General features: G+C 29.9%; 1 protein-coding gene across 1 annotated transcript; it reads left to right on the top strand.

Annotated features, from left to right (window-relative positions):
• The first annotated feature begins 604 nt into the window (after positions 1-604).
• On the top strand, positions 605-15,680 carry LOC145846958 (protein Wnt-1-like). The gene is made up of 7 exons (XM_082953467.1): positions 605-696; positions 807-893; positions 3,339-3,472; positions 4,366-4,507; positions 4,836-4,974; positions 11,520-11,772; positions 15,478-15,680. The coding sequence occupies exons 1-7, from the start codon at positions 617-619 to the stop codon at positions 15,678-15,680; spliced, it is 1,038 nt and encodes a 345-aa protein (XP_082809593.1). The 5' UTR covers positions 605-616.
• Positions 15,681-16,362: the final 682 nt, after the last annotated feature.

The raw sequence follows: 16,362 nt of genomic DNA, 5'->3' as shown, positions 1-16,362 counted from the left end.
GTGATCAAACTACCAGGTAATTAACATGTATTCGCGGAGAGCAAACAAGCAATTTGTTAATTTTCTCCCCGTAGATAAACACACACACACAAGCCACCCTGAGCCACACAGCTGAATAATTCTGCCCCTTGTTTATACATGAGAAAAAAATAATGGAAGAAAGAAGCCATACATCAAAGGTGTGATCAATGCTTGTCGGAAATATTTAATGTTTAGTCCCCCATTTACTCTAAACCCCTCTTGATATTTATTTTGTCGGCGAAGTGACTCTTTTGTTTTTGTATTTGCGCAAGCCGTCCGCCCGTGAATTTGCGATTATGACGTCATAAAAGAACGTGATGACGCTTGCTTGGTAAAAATAAAAGTCGCTATGTAAGAAATTTGGCTGGCAGCGTTCACCGCCAAGTTCTCTCGAATGAAAAGTTGCAGATGAATGTGAGAGAAGCGTGAAAAAAGGAGAGAGGTCGTAATTCGGAGCTTTGTGCTCTTCCTCTGCGATTAAACTGTATCAGCTTAGCTAAGCAGGTGTACACATCAAAGACTTGAAAAACATTTTTTTATTTAATTGAAAGGCCAATTTTAGTGTAGAGTTTTAGTGTAGTAACAATTATTCGCCATGGACATTTACGTTTTTGTGTTTTCTTTCTTGTGCATGGTCCACAGGACTTTCCAGTTCAAGCCCTACAAGCCGTGGAGGTCAGTTTAGAAAGAAATAGTTTGATTAATAATTTTCAGAAAATTTTGTTAACAACAAGCGTCTGATTTTATTTTTAGTACGTTAACGTAAACTTTAACATTTTTTACAGCCTTTCAGTCGGCGGAGACAGCACTGCACCGTACGTGTGCGAGCAGATATTCAAGGACCACCCCAACATAAAGAAGCTGTGTTTGAAGTGAGGGCAACATTTAAATATTGCAAAAATTTTAAAAGTTAATTGGAAACGTGCGTGATTGATGTTTGATTGACGCGCAACATGTAGTAAAAATTTTATCCGGGGCAGCTTCGTTCTCGGAACTTCTGACATGTTTTTGTTGGAACGTTGTATGTTAGGTGTAGGGTGTCTATATATTGTTTGGTTTGCGAGTTATTTATAGCCGCGTTACAAACGTTTTGCGCGTACGATTTCGCTTGTAGACATCAAATATGATTTTAAATCTAAATTACCGTGAAAAAAATTACTGTCTTGATGGCTTACAAACGTCATCAAAAAAACTTATGTGAAGTTTTACTGAGAAAAACTACTTTGTTGAGATGTTTAAATCAGTTGAAAAATTGTAAATTAACATAAGCTACGAGTAGAGCTTTAAGCCTTAACATAAATTAGTTTGAAACTTTTCACAAGTTTCTTAATTATTCAAAGAGTTTTAGAAATGAAGCTTTACAAAGCTCTACACGAGTCAAATAGTAATTTTTGGGCCATAAAACGTACCAATAAAACTTGTGCAAACACTTTTACATTGAGAAATCAAGTTATTGAGACGTTTAAACCAGTGTTTGAAAAGTAGTTTTTATGAAAGTTTTGAATCGAAGCCATAAAGCACTTAGACGCTAAACAGCAACTTTTGCTTTTGATAAATTTCACGCTTGCGATGTGAGATGTAATTGCCTGCAAATAAAGTTGACGGAAATCTTGATGTTATCGCGGATGCGGCTTTTATGTACAAAGTTGGAAAGTCGGATTACAAATGACTTTGTAAGAGGAAATTGAGTATTTTTATTAAAGTGTGCAAAATATTGCGGTTCGATTAATGATCAAACTCATGATAAAACGTTATTAATTTTATTTTAGCGTTTAATAAACCCGTGTTAAACGATTTTTAACTTATAAACTCGTAGTTTGTGTAAAAGGTTTGTTTAAAGTTTTAGTGAACAAATTTTAAGCGTTTAATTTTTATTCAAACTCACTCAGTGTTTACAACAAACTTTACAAATAATAAAATACTTTGACTTGAAAAATCTTTGATTGAAAAAAAAATTCAAGTTTATCATAAAATATGGAAAATTTAATTCAATACTCTAAAACAGTTGTAATTTACAATAAACTTAAAATATTTTTCAAAATTAATCTTGAAAAATCCTTGATGCCCTCAAAACAGATTAAATTTACCGTGACCGTTCGAATAATTTGAGACAAAAAAACCTGCAGCGAAAAAACTCGTCACAGAAAGCGTTAAATACTTTGCAATTCGCGACTAAAAACCTACACATCAAAGCGAAGAAAAAGAAAAAAATCAACTCTCATCAGTGTTTACGCTATTTTGATTCTCCGCTCGACGATAGAGTTTCAATTCTCCTCGTATTTACAATACGAGCCGCTGCTGTGTAGTAATCAAATATGAGCGGTTTTTATTGGCGATCGAAGTTGGCGCTGCTTCGATTTGATTTACTGCCGAATTTGGTCGTTTGGTTGTTTTGGCACATATTTATCGGAAACAGAGGGGCTGCTGAAATTTCGTGTTCCAATGATTTACGGCGCTTTCTGGTGGCCTCGCTGATTAATTGAACTTTGTGCGCTGTTAAAAAAAAATTTGAGTGCAATTAAATTCTAAAGTTTTGGACGAAAAGCAAATTTATACTGTCTGCAGATTTTTATTGCTAAAACGTTTGATACGAGCTCATGTGATTTTAATTGGCAAAAGTGCAGTTTTTCATGTTATAAATAGTTTGAGTGATTTTCAAAAGTGTTTGTTTCTAAATTAAAAGTTAAACTTCAAAGACTTGTAAGTTGTTTCAAGATAAGTTTTAAAATAGTGTCTTCAAAGTTTTGTTTTCGTTTTCAACTTTCTAAGCCTACACTTCAAAAATGGAAACAATCAGTTTTTTCTATTTAATTTTTTAGATTAAGTTCAAAAGAAATAAAGCTGCTATAAAAATAAATATCATATAAAGTTCGTTGGCAGTTTTCGTATAATAAAAACTAATTTAGACTAAATATCTAACTTTTTATGATTTTTTTTTAAAAATCAATTAATTTTTAAACTAGCTTACTTTATAAAAAAAAAGATAGTAGTTAAATTTAAAAATTTGATATTTTAAGCTTAGTTGATACTTAATACTGTATATAAACAAACTTATTATATTTTTTGTATGATGAACTAAAAACGTTAATAGTTTTTATTTATGTGTAAATGTCAAAAAAAATTTTAAGTTGAGTGTTTTTTAACAACTAAGTAAGACGTTTAAATGACAATAGAAAACATTAAAACTTTATAGCTCAATTATCTAAAATCATGAATTTTTTTTTTAACTAACAACATCACACTGAACAAAATATTTATTAATTAACTTCATACTAAAACAAATTTTTTTTCTGATTTTAATAAAATATCTATTGCAGTTTTGACGAAGGCAGTATGATGGCGATAAAGAGGGGGATCGGTTTGGCAATTTTCGAGTGTCAGTGGCAATTCAGGAATGAAAGGTGGAACTGTGTACCCCCTAACAACAGTAACAAGAACGAAACCATTATACGTTAGTTGCGTTTATAACAAGTGTATATGTATGCTTGTATTTATATCTACATCTATATATATATATATATATATATATATATACATTTATTTATTCATATGTATGTTTGTTAACTTGGTTATTTAGGGGTTGATTTTTATAAAATAGGAGTAACCAGGCTGTTTTGTTTTTGAGTGAAGAAAGCTTTAGTTTTATCGTTTAAATTATTATCTATACATTTTTAGATATGTAATACATTCTAAACGCAATGTTCTAAGTTAAAATTATTTGTGCTTTTTACTTTTTAAGCTGTCAAGGTATTAAATAAAACTTAATTTTAGTTTTTTAATAATATTTGCAAGTAGAGCACTTCAACTTAAAGCCTTTTTATTGAGCAATACAAGAAAAAACTTTGATACGTAAAAACGTTTTATGAATTTGTAAAAGCAACTACAGTTAAATTTAAAACTTAAAAAGTGTTTATTTGATCAAGCATAAAGTTATAATGCGACCTAGTCGTGTTTAATTAAATACAACTAATGCAAGATATTAGTATGTATTATATCAAATGTATATAGTAATGATGTAATACAACAAATATAAAAGCAAACTGAAAAACATAGCTATTTCTTGTTAAGTAGAAAACTCAAGTATTTATGTATTGCAACAAATTTGCACCAATTTAAAAGAACACTAGAACAGCTTAAAAACTAAAGCGCGTGTGTACTACAATACCTAATCACGACCAACACATAACAAAACACTTGGAAGAGACAATCTGCATAAAATATACAAAAAAATATTTTAAGTTAGAAATAACAATAAATAAAACCTTAAACTATTAACTCACAATAGAAAAGTATTAAAAAAACACTTTTTTTGATAAAAATTATCAAAACCAAACTACGCAACAGAGCACTTGGAAGGGACGCGCGAGTCCGCTTACGTCAGAGCTCTGACGTCAGCGGCGATCACGTTCAGCGTGGCGGTGGCGTGCGCTCACGGCCACATGACCACGAACTGCAGCTGCAAGGGGTCCAGGAGTTACGGGGGTTCGTTTGGTTTGTGGTAAAATTACAAATATCATATTATTATTTTCGTATGTTATTTTTAAAGGTTTAAACTTGTCTGATAGAACTTGAGCTCTACATATTTTTTTTACAAGATGGTATCTGCAGTAGCTTTTGAGAAAAACTAATTAGTGTTTTAAAATTCTTTAATGTAGTAATTTGTGTTTGAACTAAAGATACATATTGAAACTTTATTACCAATATTTTCTTTTAACCTCGAAAGGTTTTTTTCAAATTTCAATTTTGTCAATCAAGTTGTTTAAAACGTTTAAAATTTAATAAATTGCCGTTAATAAAAAGAACAAATTCTTTAGATTATTCCGGTTGTCCCACCGGCAGGGAGTTTATGAACAGTGGCAAAAGGTTTTCAAAACTTTCCTCGACTCCCTGGAAACGGACTCCCGGGAGGCGTACAGGAAGAGCAATCTCCATAACAACAAGATCGGACGCAGGGTCAGTTGTTGAAATTATTTAATTGTAGAAATTTTGTTAAAGCCGTAAAACTTAATAGCTTCGAAACAAGATTGGATGCAGGGTACGTTGCTTTTTTTTAACGTTAAAGTTTCAGTATAGAGAAAGTATCTCTTATAAAATCGGTCGCAGAGTTTGTTTTTTTTTTTTTTTTGTAAATTTAAAATATTTCGCTAAATTTATTTAAAACTATTAGTAAAGAGGAAATATGTCGCCACACAATAAGGTTTGAAACTATGGTTTTAATTGGTTGTTGAATGTAAGCTTATGTGTGTTATAAGACTTAAACTACAATTTTTTTTAATGAAAATGTTGATACAATCACTATAATTTGTGTTTTTGGTTGTTTTTGGTTGTATTATTTAGGTTGAAATCAATAACTATTTTTTTGTTGTTTAAGTATCTAAATATCTAAACTTAAAAAAATCCAATAAACGGTGGTAATAAAATTAAAGTTGGGTTAAAACTTATTTAAAACAACGCTTGAGTACTATGTATGTTTTAACTTAAGTTTTGTAATGTTTTTCAAATGTAAAATATAGAAAAGTTTTATTTTGTTATCAGATTTAAACTAAATTTTTGTCATTTCAGTTCATGTAAAAAGACCAAGCTTTTATAAAAAAATGAAGTTAAACGGTATTTATAAATTTTACGGTCTAGCTTTTATATAACTTTAAAGTGCTTTGATTATATAAACCTTATTTTTTGAAAAACACTATTCTCTTATTTTGTGTTTCTTAAATTTTGCTTGCACTTTTTGCCCTTATCATATTTAAAAGTTAACAAAACGGTGTCTGTTGAAATTTCGAAATTAGATTATAGTTATTTCAATTCTAAAATTAAAACGTACATAATAAAATATACTGAAAATAGGGCTTGTAATCATTTTAATACAAGATTGCATTTGAAAACGAAAACAACCAAAAACTTTAATTTTGGGTTTAAAAATTGCAAATATTTATTGGTTTTTGTATATAACTCTTGTTTTTTATCAACATAAATTATTAAGAACTTGTCATCATTATCACTGTAGCTAGTTTCGTAGTTTAGTTTGTATTTTGCAGTTTAAAAGAATTTACTATACTTTTATATTGTCTAGCATACAATAGCTGTAATATTTTAACAAAAACAATTAAACTGTGGTACAAAGTTATAGTTGTTTGGCTTGAATATAACTTCTAATGGCGCTTTGATTTATATTTATATACATAATTTTTACGTGAACTTCCAAACTTTTTTTTGAAAGGTTCGAAACCTTATAATAACAAAATTCTATATTTTTTATCAGATTAAGGTTACGTTTGTTCACGTTATATATCGTGAATCATAATTAAAACTTTTAAGTAATTATAAAGTTGTTTTTATATAACGTTTATATGATGTAGTTCTACATCGTTTCTATTTTGAATATCGTTGTTTGATGGTTATGTATTGCTTTTTATTGTTATAAAAATTGTAGTTTTCGATCATTTTGAAGTGCTTAAATCTTTAAATCTAAATAAGGTAATTAATTGAGTTTAAAAAGAAATTTATTCATAAAAGTTTTGCACTTTTGTTGAAAATCTCATTAAAAAATCATCAGTAAAGTGCCTATTGCAAAGTTTTGGTTGAAGTGGATTGTTTTGTTTTCAACATAAAAAGTATTAAAAAAACTTTTTTTTTATTTACAAAACGACGTACGATTATTTAAATTAATTCTCATACGAAATCGCACTATCAAGTACATGATGTTTTGTTTTCTATCTTAAACGTTGCAGTTTTTTAACTCATAATTTCGAAGTCGTCACTTAAACGTAAATGAATTCATGTCATAGATCATATTTTCAGCGAAATTACGCACATTATGCGGTCACAAATGCAGTGCGTTAATGATGGGAACGTTTAGAGTGTTTGCCGTTGAACTTTGCCTTCAAGTGCGTTTCGAAACACAACGTTATACGTGACTTTCTAATATATACCCTTGCAAGGATCTGCATACAAATGCAAAACTCTCATTTCGAGTCTTTCGAATATCAAAGTTCAAGTTGACATAAGTTAAGGTATGAAATTTCTTTGATAAAGTGTTTTCTTCTTCGATTATTGCATTTTATATTATTTTCTGTGTACTTCATACACATACCCTTGCCAACCGCTGCATATAAATGCATTGAGCTCTCAAACTGCTCGAATCTCAAAGTTCAAGTTGAGGCACACAATCCCTTTGATACTTTGGTTAAATTATCGTTGAATGTAATAGTGCTCATTGTAATAGTTGCTGCATAGCTTTTTTCTGATATTATAGGTAGACTCCCGTTCGTTATTTTTGAATTTAAATAAAGTTTAGAACTGGGTAAAACAAATAAAACTGAGATTTTTTTAAATACAAGTTTTTAAGATGCAAAGGCTTTTGAATGTTATTGAATCAAAATTTAAAATGTAAAATAAATGATAGTAACAAATAAATACTGCATACCAAGTAATTTGTAAAACTGTGATATTAGGTTTAAACTAGACTGCCTCAAACTTTAAGTATACTGAGTTATATGCGTACAATTTGAACAGTAAAAGAACAATATTAATTGGTTTTTATCTATGTAAAATAACAATACGATTAAAACTACGATTAAACGGATTGCAAAAATTTGTAATTACACAAAAAATGATTTGTTTTGCTTCAAAACGTGGAAATATGACAGTTAGAATGGTTAAAGCTACAAAATTTTTTGGAATGAAAATTTTTATTACAGCTGATCTATAATATATATTGCAATACTTTAGTTATACAAATAAGAGAATGTAACTTATTGAATAGTTTACAATTTATTTTGCAAAACGTCACTAAAGATTCGTAGACGTAAAAAAGGACATGAAACTGCAGTCAATTAAAGTTTATAAAGTTTTCTAAAAACCGATTTAGAATTTTACAGAGTTTTCAACGATTTCAGTTGTTGATTCCTAAAAACTTTTTTAAATTTAATAACATTCATTTATTGTAAGTTAAAAATATTTTTACATACTGAACTAACTAAGTTGTACACTAAAATATATAAAAAATACTGTTAACGTATGAAAAGATCGCAATATTTTTTTAACCAATAAGCTAACTTAGTTGATATTTTAACTCAAAAACCACAGAAAGGTAATGTCTTTGTAAAACCTATAAAGCTTTTTAAAAGACTGCTGATTCCAAGAAATTAATCAAAGTTAATTTTTATTTTTTCGAATTTTTTGAAAAACTTAAATTATTTTTTATAAACTTTTATGAGTTACCTACAATAAGGTAGCTGATTTTATAAATTTCAACATTTTTTCAACCAATGAGCTTGTTTGTCACCGTGCGAACCGCGGATCATCCGCCGACTAATTTCCAATCATCCCCTGCAATCATCCCGATCACTCAAGGGGAACTACCCCGTGTGTGGGGTTGCCATGGCAACCGTGGCGCGGTAACTATGGGAACTCGGACGCGTAATTGCTTATTAGCGGCTACCGACGCGTGCCAACTCGACCGTGAAATTATTCGGCGAAAAAAAGCGGGGGCATGAAAAACGGAGTCTTTTAATGTGTGACGTCACAATACGGGCGACATCCGATTTGAACAAACAAAAAAGAAAAAGTGTATGAAAAATTCTTGCGAGCGGGGGAAAAATGATTGAGCGGCGGCGCTTCGTTTGAAGAGCGCTCGCATGTGAGGTGGGGTGAAAAGAGTCGTAAATCTCGTTGCCATGCGGCGTTGCTATGGGATGAAGGCTGGTTGCTATGGGGGATGGTTCGTTTTTGACCCTTCGGCTGCTAAATGTTGTGATCGAATGGTAAACGAAATGCAAGAACCGCACTCATTTCGTAATCTGCTGCAATTACGACGTCACAACTGCGATAAGCGTTCTGTGACGTCACCATCGTTTGAGCGCGTGGCGGCGTGTTAATTGATTTCAATTAGCGCGAGTAGACAGGTGTTGTCACGAGGTGAGGCGTGTGAAAGCACTCGAGCTTTGAAAAGTGACAAATTACCCAAATAAATAACAGTAAAAATAAATATCAAAGCTTCTTCTGTGTAAGTAGCAGCGGGAACAAGTCCTTGTGAAATTTAATTGTTTGCAGGTTTTGTTTTGCATACGTAACAGTCTTTAGGCATAAACAAATTTAAAAATTTTGTTTGTGAAAATCATTATTGACATATATTGTTTTTTATGAATTTTGTTTATAATCTTCTTTGATAAAATAACAGTTTTAAGCTGAGTTATATTCTTTACCTGGCTTTAATAAGTAACAAATTACTGAATAAATAACACTAAAAGTAAACGGACAACTTTTTCTGTAACACTGACAACACGGGAACAAAACAAACTTAAATTTGGTTTTTTTGTACAAATGACATAGAATAAAAATAGCTTTTGTGATCAATTTTATTTTAAGCATACCTTTTTAAGCTGTTTTTTTATGAAACAAGACCAAAGACAGTTTAAATAGAATAGTATTTGTTTTTGAAATAAATTTATGACACCTAAATAGTATTACTTTAAGATTAAGCACTTTTTAACTTTTTTTGTGTAAAATATTAAATTAAATAACAAACTACAAAAGTAACATTTTGTTAAATTTCAATTTTTTACTTTTCATTACACATTTAGATCTCATAGTTAAGCTAAAAGTCAAGCATACTCATGTAATGACAAAACCACACTGACAAATTTATTTTATTTCAAAAATTTAATGAAATAAAATGAAAATAAATCAAGGTATGTAAATTTTCATACAAGTTTACATGTTACTAGTTTTAAAGTCACGTACGAAGTATTAAAGTTAACAAGAATGCAGTTACATTTATTATATTTGTTTTACGTCACAACTATTTATGGCGGTAATTTGAAACTTTCATTAACTTCTTTCAAACATTTGTCCGCATTAGAGAAAGGGATTTTGTTAAAATTTACAAGGTTAACGCAAACAAATTAGAAATTATTTTTACATATTAAGTGTCAGACTTTTTTGACGTTTTGTATTAACAGCTCTAATTTTCTTGGTTAATGTAGCTATGAGTTCCTACAAATAGCGTTCTGATATTTTTTTCCAATAGCTCTTATCCTTATTTCATCAAGTTTTTATTTTTTTGTATAAAGCCTGTATCTAAACTAACTTATTATAAAAGTAATATAGAGCTCAATTTGTTTTTAATTTCACATGGACCTTTATTTTACTGTAAAACAAGACAACTTTATTTTAACCAACAATTTTCATAATTTCTAAAAATATAAACGAATGAAAACTATTCGTGTTTGTTTTGAATGTTTGTTTCTCAAAACTTCAATAAAAATAAAACTATTTTAGCGTTATTAAAATGATGTTACTTCGTTTTTTAAATAAGCAACTATTTCAATGAAACATTTTGAATACTTTCTATAAAATCTTCCGTATAACCAAAACACGAATTATGAATGCTGTACAACACATACGATAAGAATTATATTAAACTTATTTAACAACAAATTAAGTTTTTACAAGCGTAAACAGAATTAAAATAACCTTTAAATCGTTTTATGTAAATTTTACACGTACTTTTTCTTCAAGCTTTTTTTATAGCTCACTACTTTACAGCACTTTTTCAAGTTATAAAAATGTTTTTAAATTTTAAATAAAAGTTTATCAATCTATTATTAAATTTTTAAATTAAAATAAGCATAACGACGTGCTTTTATTGATGTTGTTTCGATATATCTTTTTATTATAATCGTATTTTATACCAACACAAAATTTTTGGATTTATGTTCATAGCTTGACAAACTCTTTCATCTTTTTTTAATTTTCTTTACAATGTAACTTTTTATGAAAAGTTTCATTCATAGATTACATTTTTTTACAATAGAAAGCATCCAAGCTGGTTAAACAGCAGTGCAAATTGTTATATTTAATAATTTATTCGTGCACACCAACTATAAAAACTAAAGTCGTTACACCTTTTTTTTATTCGACAATTTTATGATGCTTACTTTTAATGACGATGCTTTGAAGGTTGCTTACATTATGCATTAACCACTAAAACAGTATCAAAACTGGTAAAGAGGCAATGCTGTTGACAATTGCTAGGTATATAAAAATGTAAATAATGCAACTATGTTATCTTGCGTAATATACTCCTACTTGTGTTTAATTATTTCGAATGTAACTTTTCAAAAAAAAAATTTCATAAAAATTACATTATAAAGAATAAAACAAAGATGAAAGAATTTGTCAAGCTATGAAGATATATCCAAAAAACAGCATTGAACCTAGTTAAACGTCAGTGCAAATTGCAATATATTTATTTTTAACACTCACAACAGATAGTATCGAAGCTGGTGAAGCGGCAGTGCAAGTTACAACATTTTATATACACAATATATATATATATATAAATATATATATATATAAATATATATATATATAAATATACTTATTTATTTACTTTTTAACACTCACAACAGATAGTATCGAAGCTGGTGAAGCGTCAGTGCAAATTGTAACACATATATATAAATATACTTATTTATTTATTTTAACACTCACAACAGATAGTATCGAAGCTGGTGAAGCGTCAGTGCAAGTGCCACGGCTTCTCCTCCTCCTGCACCGCCCGCTCCTGCTTCCCCAACATGCCCCAGTTCCGCATCTACTCGGACTTCCTGAAGGAGCGGTACTGGAAGGCGCGGCGGATGCACCGGAACGCGACGGGTTTCAGGCCGGTCCGGTACAAGGTGGCAAGCAAGCGCAACCTCAGCTTCCTCCAGAGGTCGCCCACCTTCTGCAATGCGGACAAGAGAAGAGGTATTTGTGTTTTTAACTATCAATTAATTTTATTTCATTCTGAAGTATAATACTTTAACAAAGTTTATAAGAGTTTTTGTCGGTTTGAATGTTTATATGTAGAGTTTTATTTCCTTATATCTGCAATGCGGACAAGAGAAGAGGTATGTGTTGGTGTGTAAGTTTTTTTGTTAATTTATTAAATAAGTTTTTTTTTTGGTTGTTTGTTTTAAAGCTTGTTCAAAATAAAATACATTACATTAATAAAGAACGCTGCGCTTGTTCTGCAATGCGGAAAAGAGAAGAGGTAGAGTTTTATTTAATTCAGTTTTAATTATTTATCACAGTACTTTTGTATCTTAGCATAAACACTTTTGATAAGGTTATATTAAGTTCTTTCAAGATAGGTTGTTATTATCTATATTTATTAGTCTTTATTAAAGTTTTTTTAATAGCGAAAAATAAGGTTTGCTTGTTGTTTATGAAAAACGTATGAATTTTATTTTTCCAAAAGTTTGTTTAACCGTTTACTTCAATAATATTTTTTTACAAGTGTGCAGGCTTTTAATTTTTTTTTCAATTTATGTTAAGAAAAATCATCAAATGCTGTATTATGCTTTTCAAATTTAAAAGAGGTAATTATTTCTAAAAATATATATATTGTTTAGAGCCTTTGTTCTACTTTAAATAAGCTTACACTATTTTCAAACGAAACTTAGCCAAAGTTTATTTCTTCAAATCTATTTAAGACAATATGCCAACTTCTTGAATTTTTCAAAACCTTTAAAAGATATTTATTAAGTTAATACAAGTTATACCAATCTTAAAATCGATATATTTTTTTTTTCCTTCTGAGTATAAACAAGTATGATAGTTATATAAGAGTTGTTTTAAATTTTCAGTTGTATTCTTAAGATGCAAGCTTAAAATAATTTTCTTTTTCTTACATTACGTTTATTAACAATACATTTTTAGTGTGCTGAATTAAAAAGTTACATTACTTCAAAAGATTTCAGTCAGCTTTCTTGTAATCGACATGTGCAACGTTAACTTTTTCTTCTTGTCCACACAAAATTCCTTTCCATTCATACAACCCTCATATAAAACTCAAAACCCGGCAACGAGACACGTGTTTGAGTTGGGGTTAACGAGACAAAGGGGGCTGGGGAAGAACAAAAAGCGCGAAGTCAAAACGCGAAGTTTCAAGCGAAAGTGTGTGTTTGCCCACATCGTAAAAAAACATCTTCAGTAAAACAGAAATCGCGCACTGCCACCGTGCTGTTTGCTTTCCAGTTTTGAAAGGAGCCATTTTGGTGGTGCCGAGGAAAAAGTTGAAAGTTGTCGTCAAAACCAACATTGAAGGGGGTGCGAGAGCCACCTAAACAAACACTTTCGAAGTGATTGATGGCCGCATCAAGATTTATTACAATGAAAAGTTGAAGCCATTTTGCGCTTTTTAAATGAGCTGAAAATGTTGGTGCGGGGTTCAGTCTAACAGCTTTGTTTCCGAATTTTTTTGTGCATAAATGTTTTCCATTACAAAAAGTTGTTATCTTAGGAAATAAGTATAAATATCTTGGACCGTAGTATAATAAAAAGCAGCTAAAAAAGCGTTATATATAAAATATTCTTTTTATAAAAGTTTAAACCCCAATGAGCTTTCAAAAACCATCAACTTTTATCTAAATCCTTTCAGTTCATAAACAGTTTTCGAGCGTAAAATCAAGCTTGTTAATAAACATATTTCCGAAAATAATGAGAACATTGCACAAAAACTAGACGAAGTTGACGTGCAAATCAGTTAATTCTATAAATTTCGCAATACGGTGCGTGTGTTCACATGGTTGTAACAAAAAAATTTAGAGAAAAATATAACAATAAGCAAGTTCAATTTCATTTAAGTTAATTTGTATGCAATAACCTCGTTAAGTTAAGAAAAATGTTTAGTTTTTCAGTGTACCATATGTTGGTTTTTATTGAATTAGTTTCACACATTTTGCAATCCAGCATTTTAATTCAGATCAGCTGCTTCGAGTTAATTGAAGTTGTAAATTTATTTTTAACTTTTTGCCATCTTACTAGCAATGTAAGTTAGACGGGCTAGTGAAAATTGACTCAGTTAAATTAGTTCTGTTTTATACGCAGTATATAAATAAATATAAATATGTTTGTTAAAGCAATTCGGTTTATAGTTTTTTTTAATATTTAAGCATTTATATTAGGATAACTATTTACTACTGCATATTCAAACAACTTGTTGTTTGTTAAAAGAAACAAAAATGCAAGTTAGAAGAAGCTTATGTTATTTTTGTTTTAGTCTAAATGATTTTAAGCATTATACAGCTGTGATTGTAAATAAATAATTTAGCAAATATTTAAGACACAAAACTTGTTAATTTTGTTTCTATTTCAACCGTGTACGTGTAAGTTTTACTTCAAAAAAAAAAACAGACAAAACTATTTGTTGAATAACCTAATACAGGTTAAAGTTTGTTTAACTAAACACAAAAAGTAAAAGCTAGTATTTTTAAAAACTCAACTTTTACGTTTCAGAAACGTTTGGTACACAAAATTTTTAATACAAAGGTGTTTAAATATTTTAAACAAACTTAATTTTCTAAACGCTAAAACAATCTACATGCATATAAGTTTTTATAAAAGACCTAATATTTTAACCTAAAAGCTTTTTTTTTTCGCACTAAATTTAAAAAATTTTCTAAAAATTCCAAAAAGTTTGTAAGTAGCAAAAAATATACATTAAAAACAGTCTTTTTAAACTATTTTTATTAAGAATATTGTTTTCTTTTTTACTTTTAATAAAAAAAATATACTTTACCACAAATACAACAAATTTTAGTGTTAAATATAATTACAAAATTTTTATAAAACTGATACCAATAAAAAACTTAGAAATTATCATGAAAAACAAAATTTAAACAAACTCACACACGACTATTAGGAAAAACAGTTTTTAAACTGAACAGCTAAACTAGTGACTAAACTGATACAAATTAAGTTCAGTAAAAACTTTATTCACATGTTACACCAAAGTAAATTACCTTCCATAAAGTAATATAAACTTATTCACTCTGGACTGCTAGAAACAGCGGGTTTAAATAAAAAATTAAAACAGATTAACACAAAATTAGTTAATAAAGTTTTTTGTCGATCATCTTAATAAATTACTTTCCATATAACAAAACCTACATTTTTTTTACCACTTTGTTTTAATGCGGGCAGAGCATTTTAAAACAAAGCTTCAAAACTTAAATTTTTTTTTTTTCCTTGTATGGTTTTTAACAAAAAAAAAACTCACTAAAGTAAACTAGCTTAAAATAACTTTTAACAGATGACAAACTATAATTCCTTACCACACGACTCCTGAGAATTTAAAAATTTTTTTACATAATATACAAAACCAAGGTTTGTATTCTTTTTAGATTTTTTTTTCTTTAAACAGGCCTCCTAGGAACGGCGGGAAGATTTCTTACAAAATAGTATAAATTGATAAAAAATAAAGTTAAAATAATTTATAATTTTAACAAACTAACAAACGCACAGGAACGGCGGGGAGAGCGTCCTAATTAAGCGTAGTAGAGCGTCAAAACTTGTATTAACTCTTGATTTAATAAATACTTTTTTTTTCTTACACAGGAAATACTTTTTTTTCCTACTAAAAATAAAATCTGTATACACTCTTTACTTGACGATTTTTTTCTTACGCAGGCCTCCTCGGAACGGCAGGGAGGGCGTGCAACTCCTCCTCCCACGACAACGACAATTGCGCCACCATGTGTTGCGGCAGGGGTCACGTGACCACGGTGGAAACCGTCATCAACAGCTGCAACTGCCAGTTCCTGTGGTGCTGCAACATAACCTGCATGACGTGCGTGTCACAGGTGAGCACCCGGAAATTTATAAATAAATAAGAAAATTTATTAAAGTAAAACTGTTATGTAGCTTTGTCAGTAATTGTTTTTTTCATAAATACAGATTTTTTCTAAGAAAAAATCATCAGTAGGTAATAAAAGTTACAGACTTAAACTTTACACGTTGTTGAAAAAAATGACCTGCGTACCACAGGTGTCCACCCAGAAGTGCATGGAGCGCCCTTCGAGGGTCGGCAAGGGCAACCGCAGGGGCCCGTCGCTAGGGGGCCAGGTCGTCAAGGCGGGCGGAGGGGGGTTCCGGAAGAGGAGGCAGTCGCAGGCGGAGAAAGAGAGGATGAAGAACAGGAGGTACGAGTTTTACGCGGAGAAGGAGAACTGAGTTGTGACGTCATAATGATGTTTTGTTCGGTGTTAGGAAGATTCATGTAGCAGAATGGGCTTCGGAGGGACTGAGATACTGGACTGTTGCAATTATGTTTATGTAGCGCCTTAACAAAAAATATTTGTTGTTACATTGAGTAGCACATGTTTAAAGAAAGAAAAATTAAAAAAAGTTTGTAAAGTTTTTAATAATTGTTTTATACTTCGGTTGTTCAGTTGTATTTATATAGAGTTGTGCATTTTTTATATTGATGTCAAGTTTTTGTACGAAAATTTTGTTATTTATACTAAGCAATCATTTTTTTGAAACTTTTACGCAAGTTATTTTTTTCTGTATTTC

Source organism: Thalia democratica, unplaced genomic scaffold, assembly GCF_965202585.1.
Source record: "Thalia democratica unplaced genomic scaffold, ktThaDemo2.hap1.1 HAP1_SCAFFOLD_732, whole genome shotgun sequence".
Taxonomy (NCBI): Eukaryota; Metazoa; Chordata; class Thaliacea; order Salpida; family Salpidae; genus Thalia; species Thalia democratica.
This window is presented reverse-complemented; position numbering and strand designations above follow the sequence as displayed.